Source organism: Alosa alosa, chromosome 14 (genome assembly GCF_017589495.1).
Source record: "Alosa alosa isolate M-15738 ecotype Scorff River chromosome 14, AALO_Geno_1.1, whole genome shotgun sequence".
Lineage (NCBI taxonomy): Eukaryota > Metazoa > Chordata > Actinopteri > Clupeiformes > Clupeidae > Alosa > Alosa alosa.
Window position 1 is genome coordinate 4190521 of NC_063202.1, and position 15497 is coordinate 4206017.

Sequence of the window (15497 nt, forward strand, 5' to 3'; positions counted from 1 at the left end):
TAGTTTTTATTTCATGCAAAACATTTTAGTCTCGTCTTTTTTCGTCAACAATAATGCATCTTAAGATAGTCTTAATCAGTGTTTCAGGACATTACTGCCGTCTCGTCATCGTCTCGTCTTAGTCATGAAAAAAAAGGTCGTTGCGAACATATTTCCTCTTGTCTCGTCTGACGAAATTAACACTACTCTGTATGCATTTATGTAATGATAAATCCTGTCTCTGGAGTTGATGGAGCGTTGTACAAGGTGGCTGTAGCATGAGATATTTAGCATTTAACAAAGGTTTCAGTTTTAATCTAGCAGCTCTAGCAGTGGTTAGGAAACAAGCATCCTCTGCTCTTCTCTCCCCCATGAGTAATACTCTCTCTCTCTGCCATCTCTCGATCACTCACTCCTCTCTCTTTCCTCTCTCTCTCTCTCTCTCTCTCTCTCTCTCTCTCCATCACTCTCTCAGTAGTGGGCTGGCTGATAAGAGACAGTAATATGTGCCGCTCTGCTTCTGCTGCCCACGCTTTGCTAAAGCTGGAAGACACACACACACGCACGCACACACACCCAGTGAGCCTCCCTAGCTGCAGGCAGGCTGGCATCACCATAGCCTCCTCTCTGTCTGTTGCCTCTCTTCAGACGGATGGGCTCCATGTTTGGGCCTTTTTTAGACTGCAGTGTGAGGTAAGATGAGCCCAGCAGACACGCTAAAATTCAAATTATTCGCCTCTCAAACCAGCGGATGTTTTTCTTACAGTGCTCTATGCGTCGACAGGAAACTTGTGATGTATGCAATGTTATGATTTATCCGTCGCTATCTAATGTTACTTAATGTATGTATAAGGCTTTTTGAACTCTGCCGATAAAGAGGCTAGTTAAGGTAACCTTTGGGTTGATGATAATGTTTATGTGGTAGAGGAGGCCTCTCTTGTTTCTTATCTCTCTGCTGTTTCTTCTCTCGCTTTTTCTTTCAATCGGCCTCCCTCATGCGTTTCATCTCTTCTCCTCCGAGCCGTGCACAGGCTGCCATGACACCACATCCTGTGGGCTCTTCCTGTCCCTGAACCTTCATTTCCTGTTTGCCTGTTCTCCCTGGGCATTGCTCTGTTACACACTCTTTCTCTCTTCTCTCTCTCTCTCTCTCTCTCTCTCTCTCTCCCATCTCCTCTCTCTCTCTCTCACACACACACACACACACACACACACACTGCCCTTCATTGTGTCCTCTGCTCATTTTCACTTACACACAGATGTTATCAAGGGACAGAGCTGTCCCTGTCCGTCATCCACGCTGCCATTCTCCTTGAGACCTTGAGAGAGGCCTCAGAAGGAGGCCGTGTGTGTGCCCCTGTCCCCCTTTCTGTGTGTGTGTGTGTGTGCCCCTGTCCCCTGTGTGTGTGTGTGTGTGCCCGCCCCTGTCCCCTGTCTGTGTGTGTGTGTGTGTGTGTATGTGCCCCTGTCCCCCTGTCTGTGTGTGTGTGCCCCATGTGTCGGCCCAAGAACAAAGGCAGGCTAGAAACGGATCTCCATGCTGACCATGGGAAGCCCCCCCTCTCCTTTTGCGGGCCCCCACCCAAGAGCTTGACCCAGATTCAGCCTTTCCTTCAGCCAAGGAGGCCCACACCACACTTACAAACAAGCACACATTCATCACACACACACACACACACACACACACACACACACACACACACACACTATTCACTGAGCAACTCCTACTCACCAGGCACAATAACACACACAAACACTCACCCTCAGTAACAGAGAATGCCCACTGAGCACCGCTAGACAATGCAAAAGACACGCACGCACAGTAAACAAGCGACGCGACACACACACACATACACACACAGGCCCGCATTGACCCGCAGCAGCGCATATGCTTGTTATGTTGGTATGGTGCACAAAGCACATGTAGCCTCTCTCCCTCTTACGCCACGTTGGTCAATAAAGCTTCCCCCCGAGCCTCTGCCAATGTCCGTGTGAGCATTGGATGTATGTTTGTCTGAGTTTGTGCATCTGTGTGTGTGTGTGTGTGTGTGTGTGTGTGTGTGTGTGCAGGCCCTTATGGGCATCTCCACTGTTGTTTGTCTCTGGCTCTGTGATTATCGGAGTGAGCTCACACCCCTTCGTTGGTGGAGAGTACGGGAACCACCTCGACGATGGTCACCTTGTCAGGCTCCCCCTGCACGTTTGGTGTTGGTGGTGGTGTTGCTGCTGCTGCTGCTGCTGATATTCACCTTCCTCGCCGACGGTTTCCCTGTTGATGCGCTGAGAGCCGGCCTCGCCACTCAGCCAGCTGGTCCGGTCAGAGTGGTTTGCCTCGGAAAAGACGTGCGGGGGAGGAGGGACAAAACAAGTCTAGTCACCTTTCATCATGGGAAACTGTTATGGTGGTTGAGCTCTTACTTCTGTTGTCAGTGCACTCACTCACACAGTCAGCATGTTGTCAGCCAACCCAGCGTACTCGTATGACTGGGGCTAACACCACTGTCAGTAAATGAGCCTCTTAGTCTGTGTGTGTGTGTGTGTGTGTGTAAATATGCGTGTAAATATGTGGCAGTTGGAAGCACAGAGGTCCACGGAGGCCTTTTTAGCCACACAAAATCTCGTCCAGGGCACCCTTGTTAGTCAGAATTTGGCCTCTTGGAGCCAAATTAGTTCATAAAGTATCATTATGCAGCACAATAATGACCAGAATCTTCTACTGTTGTGTGTGGTGATTGTAGGGCAACCAGGACTGGCTTGCAAGTCTGGATCTTAACTACCCCATGAACACAGGACTGGTTTGCGAGTCTGGATCCTAACTACCCCCATGAACACCGTCTCAAAGGGCCTGTTGCCCATTTCTTTTCCTTGAGGTGTTTATGCAACTCTTGTGTTATTTAGTATGGACTGGAATTTAATGTTGGAGCTCAAAGCTCTGATGTCCTTATTTTCCATAATTAATTAGAGACCCTGGTGTGTCTGCAGGCTTTTGGTTTATGTGAAGCTGTTGTGCCCTGGCATTTCCAATGCCCAGTGTCTTAATTGCATCTCTTGTAATCCACATGGAATGCCACGCAGCCATTGCCCTGCTGTTCTGTGGGTTTTGGCCTTGTTCTTTGGATGTAATTTACAGATTGGACACAAACATGTGCATAGGCACGCACACATAAACATAATTTGCATGAGCTTGTTGAAGTGTTTTATTTAGCCTATATGTAGCCTAGTTTTTTTAAAACCTTTACATCTGCCATATTCACCGTCTATGCAGGCCATAGCTGTGTTTATCTCACAGAAATTAGCTCAATGTAGCAGCCACAAAGATATGTTTTAGTTGGTTCATAAGAGCTTCATGGTTATTTAAGATTTAAGGTTTATTCAGTCCTCCTCACAAGCTCTGAGCACTGATGTATCAGTATATAAGAGAAAAAGGTAGTATTCCTTCGCCAAGAGTCCTTTCCCCAACCCAAAAGCCAAACCTGTGATGACCAACTGACCAACCTTGTTTTCGTGAAACATGGGCCATCATCAGTCCCAGCTGTCGTTAAAGTGTTAGAGGTCCGGGATATGCCAATCTTAACACAGGATGGAACAGTCCTCCCCTTCCAGCTGTTCTCTATTTGAGCACCACGTTCTACACCATAACCATGTGTTCAGTAGCATTGTTGAGTAGGCTTGGCTGTGTTCAGTGTACATGTACGTCTGGGATGAAGTTGCCGGGTGGCTTATACAATACTATGCCCAGCAGGTCCATTCTTCCTAAACCATGCTGTGCAAGGAACCGAGGCCTCATTAGCTTCAGTAGAGTGGATGTTTGTGGCGTTGCGAAAAGGTTTCTGGATGGTACCGATTAGATCGGTAGGCCCCAAAGCTGTTTCTGGATTTTTTCATTATTATATGCCCTCTTATTTACTTATTTATTACTTTTTTGTTTCTTGAATGTGTTTGTCTGTGGACTTAAAATTGGTAAAATATGTCTTGTCTTCACCGTGGGGATAGTGAGAAACTCATTACTGAACTCTTTGTATGTCTGGAACTGAAGAAATTCTCTGACTTTGACTTTTTTTGATTACTGAACTCGGGGACTCTTTTTTTCCTATAAGGGACTGGAAAAGCTAGCTTTGCGATTTTTAGCCCTCTCAAATTCCACCGCCTGAAAACATGTCAAGATGACTGCTCCTGCGGTTTACACTCTTACGGTCTGAATCAAAAGAATGTGCCTATATGGACCCTGTGTGTGTGTGTGTGTGTGTGTGTGTGTGTGTGTGTGTGTGTGTGTGTGTGTGTGTGTGTGTGTGGTGGAGGGGGCTGGGGAGGGACACATCAAGTGAAAGTATTTACAGATGTTAGTGAGAGTTCATCAGCTCAAGCGGTAGTAAAAAGGATCCCTGGAAAGCAAATAGGCCACCGGAAGCCAAATTTTGACATGTTTCCTCTTACCATAAATTAAGCTTGTGACCTTGAGCAAATTGCTATGTTGAGAGAGTAACGGCCTAGTTGGGCTACTAAGAGCTTCCCCATGATTAGAGCATGCAAGCAGCATGCAGCTTACACCGTGTCTGTGTCTGTCTGTCTGTCTGTATCGGTGCTGATATATTCATGAATTTTGAACATATTCATGTTTATGAAAAAATATTATCACCCAGTGGTGTCAGTTGTAGCGTGGATTGTTTGAGGCTCAGTGAGCTCTATTTTGGTCTGGCATTCATTTTTGTAATTGTCTCCTGCACCCCTCCCTCACCCCACGGTGCTTTATGGCGGTGGTGTGTGTGTGTGTGTGTGTGTGTGTGTGTGTGGACAAGTGGGGGTGGGGTGGATATGCTAACGCACTGACGCTGAAAATACTTGATGGGCGTGCCTGCAAAGAACAGCTGCTTTTGTCCTGAGCCTCACCAGTGTGGTGACCTTGCCTCTGCCACGTTGAAATGGAACACCAGCCATTTTGTAATCACTGTCCCAATGCCAAGTCACACCCTCAGAGCAATGCACACACACACACACACACACACACACACCCACACAGACAGGCAAGTCAGCTCAGAGCGACACAGTGTGTGCCTCCCTCCCCTGTGGAGACTGCTGGGTAATGGCACACTGTGTGTTCTCTGCCCACCCGCACGGGGCACGGGGCACGGGGCACGGGGCACGGGGCACGGGCACGGGCACAGGGACCCCTGAGTGTGGATGCTGATGTGGCGAGAGGGAGAGAGAGAGGGGGAATTCACCTGGGAGATCTGGGTTTCACTTGACCTTCAAAAATGTCTAGAGACTGTGAAAGGCACCACTCAGTCACGCAAGCACATACACAAACGACACACACACGTACACACGCAAACACACAGAAGCACAAAGGCTTCACTCTTGAAAGGAAAGAAGCAAGTGAAAAAGGTCACACACCTCTGACATTTAGTTAGTAGGTGAGATCCTGGAGCTAGGGAACCCCTTGATGAATTTTAACTGGAAGTAAACGAATGTTAAGTAAATGGGCAGTGATCCATGCTTACACTGAGTAGCTGTGTGTGTGTGTGTGTGCGTGTGTGCGTGCGTGCGTGTCTGTGTCTGTGTGTGTATGTGTGTGTTCTTAAAATGCACAGTGGTCTCATGGCTCCTCTCTGTCCCTCCCACAGAAAAGCAAGGTCCGGAGCGGAAGCGTGTTAAAAAGGAGCCCACCAGCACCAGGAAGCCCAGCCTACCCTTTGGGATGGGCAAGCCGGGGATCCGGGCTGGGTACCCCCTCTCCGAGCGACAGCAGGTGGCCCTGCTCATGCAGATGACTGCCGAGGAGTCAGTCAACAGTCCAGGTGCGTGTTTGTCATGGGCACCACGTCCCACGAGGGGCACAGGGAGGGCTTGGTGGACATGCGTGCACGCACACAGACACACACACACACAAAGACACACACGTGCACACACACACACACACACACACACACACACACACACACACACACGTGCACACACACAGATACCCAGACACGCGCACACACAAACACACACAGATACCCAGAGCGTGGAAGGAGAAGTCGAGTTGTCTGGGTGTCTGCCACTCTCTCTTGGTCAGCCCCTACATACACACACACACACACACACACACACACACACACCAAGGTTCTCATTAAACTCTGACCATACTGCTTAATAATAATGCAATTTTACAAAATAACAATTCTCATATCATTGAGATACAGCCTTTACCTTTAATCGCTTGTTGTTTTTGTTGTCTTGCCAGCATGGGTACAATGAATGGCCTGTCGCTGTTGTTATGTTTGTTTGTTGCTGCACAAAAAATCTCCATCTTGAGTTTCTTAGTTGGTTCCCTCTGTTTCACAATCTCATGTTGGGGCCATTAGGGAAATGAAAGTTTGCAAGCACTTGTCCAGAGTTGCATTAGTCTGAAAGCGTCTAATGGTACAATCCGAGCGTTTGGCCAAAACCACAGAATATCCGGAGCTTAGGCCCTGTGTTTATTTCTTATCTTAAGAATGCATTCTTCTATTAGATTACTCTGATTTAGCATTTCCTGCTCCAGTGCTGATACCTCAGCATGTTGTAAGACCAAACCAGAGCAGGATCTGATTTGTAAAAGGGACTAAACACTTGTTCTGCCACGGCTATGATTTACGGGGTTAAATCTGAACTGTTTAGTGGGAAAAGCTGAATGCATTGGAATGGAAAATAGCATCTGCCCAGTCAGGTTTGTAGTAGCCAACTGAAACTGGGAATGTGAGAGGGGGTTGGGGTGGGGACGCCTTTGTTTACACCCAGAGCACAAAGCATAGATTACGTTGAGTTTCGTGTAGCATTTGGGGCAATGACCTACAAACTCAATATTATAAATGTGATTAAGGATTAGGTTTAATCTATAAAATGGGATGAAACTAGCATGGCCACTGGGAGTGTGGAGACCATTTCCTCTTGTTTATGACTTGGTCAATACTGCCCCCATCTGGTGTACAAGGAGACATTCAATACTACATATGTTTATTAATGTGTAGCTTGTTGCAGATGATTGCACATGCATGTGCTGTTGCCATACCTTGATCCCGGTTAAAGATTTGTTTTTATCTTATTTTATTTAAGCAGGCAAGTCACTGCGCTTCTTATTTGCAATGGTGACCAAACAAACAACCAAAACGGTGTTGGTGGGGGTGTAAAAAAAAAACACATGTTTTGAATGTCTTGTCTCATGTCATCTTCAGACACCACACCAAAGCACCAGTCGCAGTCCAGCGGGGGCCAGAAGGGAACGCCAAACTCTGCCTCAAAAACCAAAGACAAAGTAAACAAGAGGAACGAGCGGGGCGAGACGCGGCTGCACCGGGCCGCCATTCGTGGGGAGGCACGCCGCATCAAGGAGCTCATTAAAGAGGGAGCTGACGTGAATGTAAAAGACTTTGCAGGTGAGCAGAGATTCCACCTCATTAGGGCTGTTAGTCACATACACACTTATAATCCTTCTGCTGGGTATGACTCCCTAATAAAGATTCAAGTTCAAGCTTGTTTTTGCTTTTGGTTTGACTGTACTATATTTGGGTTAAGCGAAGCTGCATTTTGTGGTGCTCTGCAGAATGTTAAGCAGTATTTAAAAGAGAGACCGTTGTTCTTTGTTTAAAACAACACAGTACCAAAGTAAGGTGTAGATCATTGTTATATGTGCTTTTGTACTTGCTAATGTCATGTCACGTGATGTTTTGCAGGCTGGACTGCATTGCATGAAGCATGCAACAGGGGCTACTATGAAGTGGCCAAACAGCTGCTGGCAGCCGGTGCAGAGGTCAACACCAAGGGTGGGGACGACGACACCCCTCTGCATGATGCATCCAACAATGGGCACTTCAAGGTAAGGATAGCCTCATTTGGCTGTTGATAAGATATGTGTTATGATGGCAGGGATAGAGCTCTAAAAGTTGTTCTGCTTTGTTATTGAGTTTCTTGACCATTTAACTTATTTTAGTTGTTGACCTTTCTCTGACACTTTTTACAGGTGGTGAAGTTGCTGTTGCGATATGGAGGTGACCCTTGTCAAAGCAACAGAAAAGGTGAAACGCCGTTGAAGGTGGCAAACTCCCCAACCATGCTCAATCTGTTGCTGGGAAAAGGCACTTACACCTCCAGCGAAGAGAGCTCTTCTGGTGTGTACCACAATTCCAGCTTCTATTATACATTACTGATAATTATATTATGTCTGTGATGTAGCACTGATAATTGCGATAGCTTGAATTCCAGAACAGTTTGATATGAAATATTACAGTTTTATTGTCTTAGAAATTATGCACTGGAGGTTAATGGAAAATCTTTATCTGTGCAGAATCCTCGGAGGAAGAGGACGCTCCTTCGTTTGCCCCATCCAGCTCTGTTGACGGCAATAACACAGACTCAGAGTTTGAGAAGGGCCTGAAGTTGAAAGGGAAGAGCCTTGATCCTCCCAAGTCAACCACCACCACACCCATCAAGGATGAATACGAGTTTGATGAGGATGATGAGGTGGAGCGCGTCCCGCCTGTCGACGACAAGCACCTACTCAAGAAGGACTTCCGCAAGGACCCTGTCACCAAGCCCAACAGCTTCATCTCAATACCCAAGATGGAGGTCAAAACCTATTCCAAAACCAACTCGCTAACACCAAAGAAGCCTGCGCGTCGCATCATGTCGGACAGCAACAGCTCAGACGAGGACGACCGCACTTTGTGTTTCACCCCCACACCGACGCAGCGGCAGTCAACGCCGGCCACCAATGCCAAAAGCCGGGACTCCGCTGCTCTCAGCTCCAAGCAACAGCAGAAGGAAAAGAGTAAAGTCAAAAAGAAGAGAAAGAAGGAGACCAAGAGCAACGCCAGCAAGGAGGTGCGGTTTGGCAAGTTCTGTACCTCAGATTCAGAGATAGGAGATTTGGAGAGTGAGGACGACAAGGGCTCATTGCAGAGCTCAAACTGTTTAAAGGACTCTAATGCCCTGAGCCTTAAAGAGTCGTCCGTTTTTAGCTCGCTCTCTGCCTCCTCCTCTTCGTCCTCACACGGGAGTTTAAGTTCGCAGAAGCTGACACAGTCTCTGGCTGAGCAGCATCCGAAGCAGTGGCGGACTGATGGCTGGAAGACGGTGTCCTCTCCACCATGGTCTGATGTCAGCTCACTCTCAGATTCAGTCAGAGAGAGGCTTTCCAGCGAGTCAGATTACTCCTCCGCAGACTCGAGTGTGGAGTCTGTGAAACAGGTGAAAAAGAAAGTCCCGGACAGTAAAAAGAAAAACAATGCACATGCCAGTGCGATAGACAAGAAGAGCTCGGACTTTTATAAGACCTCCAACACAGATGGAGCGGTCTCAAAAACAGACAAAGATGGCAAAGTGTTGAAGAAGCATAAAGTGAAACACAAACATAAAAACAAGGAGAAGGAGAAAGCCCCCAGTCTTGTGCTGAATCAAGACATGAACGAAAAGTTTGTCAAGAGTTATTCCTTTGACTATGATGATTCTCGGCAAAAGTCACTCATTGTTGAGTCAGAGGCTACGTCTGAAAGTAAGGTGAAGCTTTCTAAACATGATAAAGATCACTTTAAGAAAGAGGATAGGTTGCCTAAGGGTAAATCTGAAGACAAAGAATGGACTGGAAAGGAGGTACAAAGAGGCAATAAAGAAGAGAAATCTAAGAAGACAAAAGAGTCCACCAAGGAGAAAGCCAGCAAAGAGGAGCGGGACAAAGCGATCAAATCTGAGAAGGACAGGGGCATCAAGGATAAAGAAAAGCCCAAGGACGACAAGCAGAAAGCTCACAAAGATGACAAAAAGAAAAAGTCCAAGGACAAGTCCTGTAAACCTGACAAAAAGATTGAACTTAAAGAGGAGAAACATTTTAAATCAGAGAAGGAGAAAAGCTCCAAGGAGGAGAAGGAGAAGTCAAAGAAAGACAAGGTGCTGAAGGAGGAGCCGATCTACGATGAGTATGACATCAAAAATAATTTTTTAGAGGACACAAAACTCAGCGCCTCAGACGATCCCCATGACCGATGGCAGTCGGACCTTTCCTCAGATTCGCTTTATGGGGATGGAGAAGACAGCTGGGACACTCCAGTCAAGGAATACAAAGAGTATAAGTCAAACAACGCTGTCAAACTGACTGTGGAGACGGTAAAAGAAGAGAGCCGAGACCGAAAGAAGGAGAACAAAGTTAAGGACAAAAAGTCAGATTACGGGGATAAACGCTCAGAGAAAGACACCACGACCAAGAAAAAAGATAAAGACTCTTCTGAAAAAGTCAGTGAAAAGAAAAAGGACTGGACAGATAAACAGAAACTAAACTCCAGCTACTCAGAAAAAGAGAAGAAGCGGAAGGAGTCCACAGAGGTCGTCAAAGACAGGAAGGAAAAGGATTCAGTCGATGGCAGCAGAGACAGAAAAGACTCCTACGAATTTTCTAAAGAGAGAAAAGACTCTAAAGCTAAAGTGGAATCTTTGAGAGATGAGTATGGTGGAGAATCCTTCTTCAAAGACAAATCTGAGAGTGAAACCACTGGCAAATCTGAACTCAGGGAGAGAAACCACTCTGGCAAGGAGAAGAAAGGGGATGGAGTGGAGAAGAAAGAAAAATCTAAAGGAGATAAACACAAGGACAAGCCAAAAGACAGAAGCCAAGACCAGGAGAAGGAGAAGGCCGATAGAAGCTCCATGGAAAAAGTCCTCAAGGAGAAAGACACTGACAGAAGCTCTAAGGAGAAGAAGGAAGGAGCAAAAGACAAACACAAAGACTCCCATAATAAAGACAAAGACCGCAAAGTGTCATCTGATCAGAGCAAAGACAAAAAGGAAAAGACTGTGCTGGAAAAACATAATGACCGGGACAAGGAGTTCCTGGAGCTAAAAAAGGAAGAACGTAAACCTGAGAAGAAAGAGAAGACGTGGTACAAAATCGAAGACATCTTCACAGATGAGAGCGAAGATGAGGAGGATAACTATAATGGCGGCGTGGCAAAATTAAGTGACTCTCTTGGTCTGTCAGATTCCCACCGAAAAGACTCAACACCTGATGTGGATGAGTTAGACCTCTTCCAGTCAGAGAAACATAGGAAATATTCTGCAGAAGTGAAGCAGCACTCCACAGACAAACAGAAAGACAAGGAGCATAAAGAAAAGAAGAAAGATAAGACCTCATTTGATCCCGGAAAAGAAAGGAAAGGCTCTTTGGAAAAACACAATAAGGATAAAAAGGACAAGGAGTCAGCAGACACAAAACACAAAGATCGCAAAGACAGAATATCGGTGGACTCAAATCAGGACAAGAAAAATAAGCAAAAACTTGTGGACAAGAGAGAAGTCAGCGAAGAGAAGGGCAAGAGCAAATACAAAGACAAGCAAGACCACCTGAAAGACAGAAAAGCGTCCAAGGGGAGTGGTGAAAATGAGAAATCATTGCTGGAAAAGCTTGAGGAGGAGGCCATGAATGATTACAAGGATGACTCCAATGACAAGAACAGCGAGATCTCATCTGACAGTTTCACAGATAGAGGCCACGAGCCTGTGCCGAGCAGTTTGTATGACTCTTCCACCATTAGCTCTCTTGACATCACAGAGGAAAGAAGAGACTCCCTGTCCATTACCAATCCTCAGGACAAATTCAGGGAAAAAGAGAGGCATCGACACTCATCCTCCTCTTCATCCAAGAAGAGTCATGAAAAGGAGAAGGACAAAATCAAGAAGGAAAAAGGAGAGAAGAGAGACAAGCCTGAGGAAATCAGAGAAGTCTATGGTCGCAGGGAAAGCTTACCTTATGAGAAAGAACCTATGCCACTCGAAGCTGATCCTTATACCTTCCCGTATGGGGCGAAGACAGAGGGAGAGGATGATTTTGATAAAACTCTGGAATTTGAAAAGGAGATGTCCAAAAAGGCTGACAAGGACAAGGCAAGCAGTATCATCAGCATTGACAAAATGAAAGACAAAAAGAAAAAGGAGAAACATAAAGAGAAGGTGAAGGAGGAAAAGCATAAATACTCTGATGCGTTTGGATCATTTAGGCACTCCAAGGAAGATTTGAAATCTGGAGTAAAGGAGAGTCCTCAAGTGACTAATGTAAAGGAAAAGTCTAAAGAAGACAGTCCAAAATACGATCCCAAAAGTAAAGAACGACACAGGGACATCTTGGACAAAGACAACAGAGTGGACTTTAGCAAGACAAAGGTCAAAGAAGAGAATGACAAACTCACTCCCACATCCAAAGACTCTACTCGAAAAGACAGCCGTCCGCGTGAGAAACTGCTCGTGGATGGAGATCTTAGGCTGACGAGCTTTGGTAAAATGCTCAGTTTAAAAGATCAAGAGGTGGAAGAACGGCATAAGAAACACAAAGAGCGGATGAAACAGATGGAAAAGTTGAGACATAGGTCAGGTGATCCTAAACTCAAGGACAGAAGCAAGCCAAGTGAAGAGCTGAAGAAGAATCGTAATGACCTGTCCTCTAAAAAATCAAGCTCTCTGGAATCTGCGTTGAAAGAGAAGAAACTCAAAGATGTTGGTCTTCCGGCTCAAATGATGTCACCTGATAGAAAGTCCCAGCCATTGGACAGTCAAAATTCAAAGGACTGGCTAGCTGGCCATCAGATGAACGAAAACCTTCCTGCCTCCCCCAGGCCTGATCAGAATAGACCAACAGGAGTTCCCACTCCCACGTCAGTGATCTCTTGCCCCAGTTATGAGGAAGTCATGCAGACTCCACGCACACCATCTTGCAGTACAGAGGATTACCCTGAAATTGTGTTTGAAGACCCCTCAGTGAATGCCTGTTCACCATCATTCTTTGACAGATATTCTAATCCATCTCACAACTACCAAGAGACCACTTGCCTCACACCAGCTAAAAATCTCCAGCTTCCTCTGGTCAGTCGGTCTGCGTCCTGTGATGTTAGAAGACCTCTGGAAGAGGAGTTCAAGGCAGAGGCTGACAAATTCCCTCGTTCGCAGAGTGCCTCTGGAGCTTCCGAATATGAGTCCTCTGCCTCCTATCCTCCTGAAGACAGACTTGTCTGTCCATCTCCTCCTTACTTCTCCCCTCCCATCGAAATGCTTTCACCGAGGCCCGACTCTTCCCAACACCTGCCAGATGGATCTACATCAAATGCGGTTACTGACAGTGAGCACCCCACAGACAACATTTATAGCAACTTCCTGCCAAAGCCTTCAACTCCAGTCCACAGACCCGATCCCCAAGAGCCATGCCTGGACATTGCTGCTCCACCAACCCCTGCCCCTGCCGCTCTGCCTCCCATGGACATCGATGATCTCTCAGAGCCTCCCCATAGTGAGCCCAGACTGTTGCCATCAGACCCCGTCAGTGGGAGCGATTACTTGCCCGCTGTCACTGAAGATCCAGAGGTTGAGGAGGAGGAAGAGGAGGAGGAGGAGGAGGAGGAGGAAGAGGAGGAGGAGGAGGAGGAGGAAGACCACGAGGAGGAGGATGTGGATGATGATGTGGAAGATGTTGCAGAGGCTGAGCATTCTGCAGAGAAAGCCATTGAGTCCAGAGAGGACAGACCGTTCTCTCCTGAAATTGAGAGTGCCCTGAAAAAGAGCTGGCCCGAGTCTCCAGACAGGAGGGATGTAGAGATACTCACTTTGACACCCCCACATCAGCCTGTCGGCATCACAGAGAACCCCTGTGACCAAGCCTTGAGCTGGAATCCAGTGGTAGGCTTGAAGTCACCCCAGTCATCTTATGCCGAAGTAGAAGCAGCAGTTTCAAAGATTAGCAGCCCATTCCACCACTCGGATGCTGATCTACCGCACATCCCTGTCCATCCATCAGTGACACCACCATATTCTGCTTATCCAACTGCAACTTACTGCTTAGCACACGTTGCCGAGCCTGAGTATGAAGCTCCTAAAGAGGAAGTGCATGACCTTCCATCACCCAAAACACCTTTACCAGAGCCTATGGAGTCTGAGACAAACTATATGGCATCATCCTCTACGACACATATTGAGTCTTTCTTCCCAGATTGCAAACCCAGCATGGAAGAGGATCAGCTTCACCCAGAGCCTCCGTGTGTGACGCATGAGAGTAGACAGAACTCTCTCGGCTACCCTACTGAGGATACTATGGCCCCTGCCGTTAGCCGCGAGCCTGTGGTGCCCTGGGCCGACCCATTCTCTGCTACAGTGGATGAGCTAGATGACTTAGGACCATTCTCTCTCCCAGATCTTCCATTCCAAGAGAAAGGTATAGCAGAGCCAGGAATAACGGACCCTGTGCCAGTGGAACATCCCCATTCTGGAAATCTGATGAAGTCAGAGAGAGCCATGGAAACCAGAGAGGAAGAGCCTGAACTTATAGAAGTGGACTTGCCTCTGCTGCCTAAAGCACCATGTTCCCCAGTTTTGGCACCACCAGAAGCTCCTCAGGATTCTGTGTTTACACCACATGAGAGCGAATACAGACCTGAGATAGAACCTGAGCCTGAGCGCATGCAGGAAGATGACCTGAAAGAGGCAGCCCATGAAGAACCTGCCACTTTGACTGAGTCTGTCAGTGATGGGGCAATGCTGTTTCCTGCAGCACTCACCGAAAATGACCAGGATTATGGACAAAAAGAAGCATCCACTGAAATGTCCCTCTCTGCCACAGTGTCTACTCTGGAGTTGAAGCCTGAGCAGAGAAGTGTCACGCCGACTTTGATTGTAAGCGCATCTAGTAGTCCTCACCACTCGACTTTGGTCACAGCTGCTGTTACCACCTCTTGTACAGTACAGGTGACCGAGGTTGCTGACTCTTCCTCTAAACTGACTGTGTCGGTGACTGCAACATCTGAGGTGTCTAAGAAGGTGGAGATTGCCCCGAGAATGACCCGCACCCGGGCCCAGATGCTTGCCATCCAGAACAAGCAGCAGAACACGACAGTCAGCCCTGTTAGCGTGACTGCGTCGTCTGCCACCTCATCGGTCACCACCACAGCCACGCTCACTACCCAGACCACAGCCTCCTCCTTGCCCGCAGAGAAAGAGAAGGATCCCATCAGCAACTCAACCCCACCGAGCGCCACCCCAGCTGCTCCTCCTGGCACCAAAACCAAGGGGCGGCCAGTGGAGGACGAGGACTCCCAGGTGCAGCACCCACGCAAGAGGAAGTTCCCGAAATCAGGCCAGCAGCCTGTGCAGGTCCAGCTGGTGAACACGGCCATGCAGCAGACGCGAGAGATGATCCAGCAGACGTTGGCGGTCATCGTGAACGCCATCAAGCTGGATGACATCGAGCCCTACCACAGCGACCGCTCCAACCCGTACTTCGAGTACCTGCAGATCCGCAAGAAGATCGAGGAGAAGCGAAAGATCCTGTGCTACATCACACCCCAGGCCCCTCAGTGCTATGCCGAGTACGTGACTTACACCGGCTCCTACCTGCTGGATGGCAAGCCTCTGAGCAAACTTCACATCCCTGTGGTGAGCACTTCATCTTTTTTCCTCTTTTTTTCTTCTTCGTCTGTGTGTTCATTTTCTCCTCAGGAGTTTTTGGTGGCTGATGAATGACAAGACCTCACTGTGTT

General features: G+C 47.4%; 1 protein-coding gene across 1 annotated transcript in view; it reads left to right on the forward strand.

Moving 5' to 3' along the window:
- ankrd11 (ankyrin repeat domain 11) overlaps positions 1-15497 on the forward strand; it is a 112972-nt gene that overhangs the window by 91267 nt on the left and 6208 nt on the right. Inside the window, exons 5-9 of the mRNA XM_048262691.1 lie at positions 5601-5774; positions 7173-7373; positions 7671-7813; positions 7958-8105; positions 8282-15393. Of these exons, the coding sequence (XP_048118648.1) occupies positions 5601-5774; positions 7173-7373; positions 7671-7813; positions 7958-8105; positions 8282-15393 (7778 nt within the window). The remainder of the gene's footprint in view (positions 1-5600; positions 5775-7172; positions 7374-7670; positions 7814-7957; positions 8106-8281; positions 15394-15497) is intronic.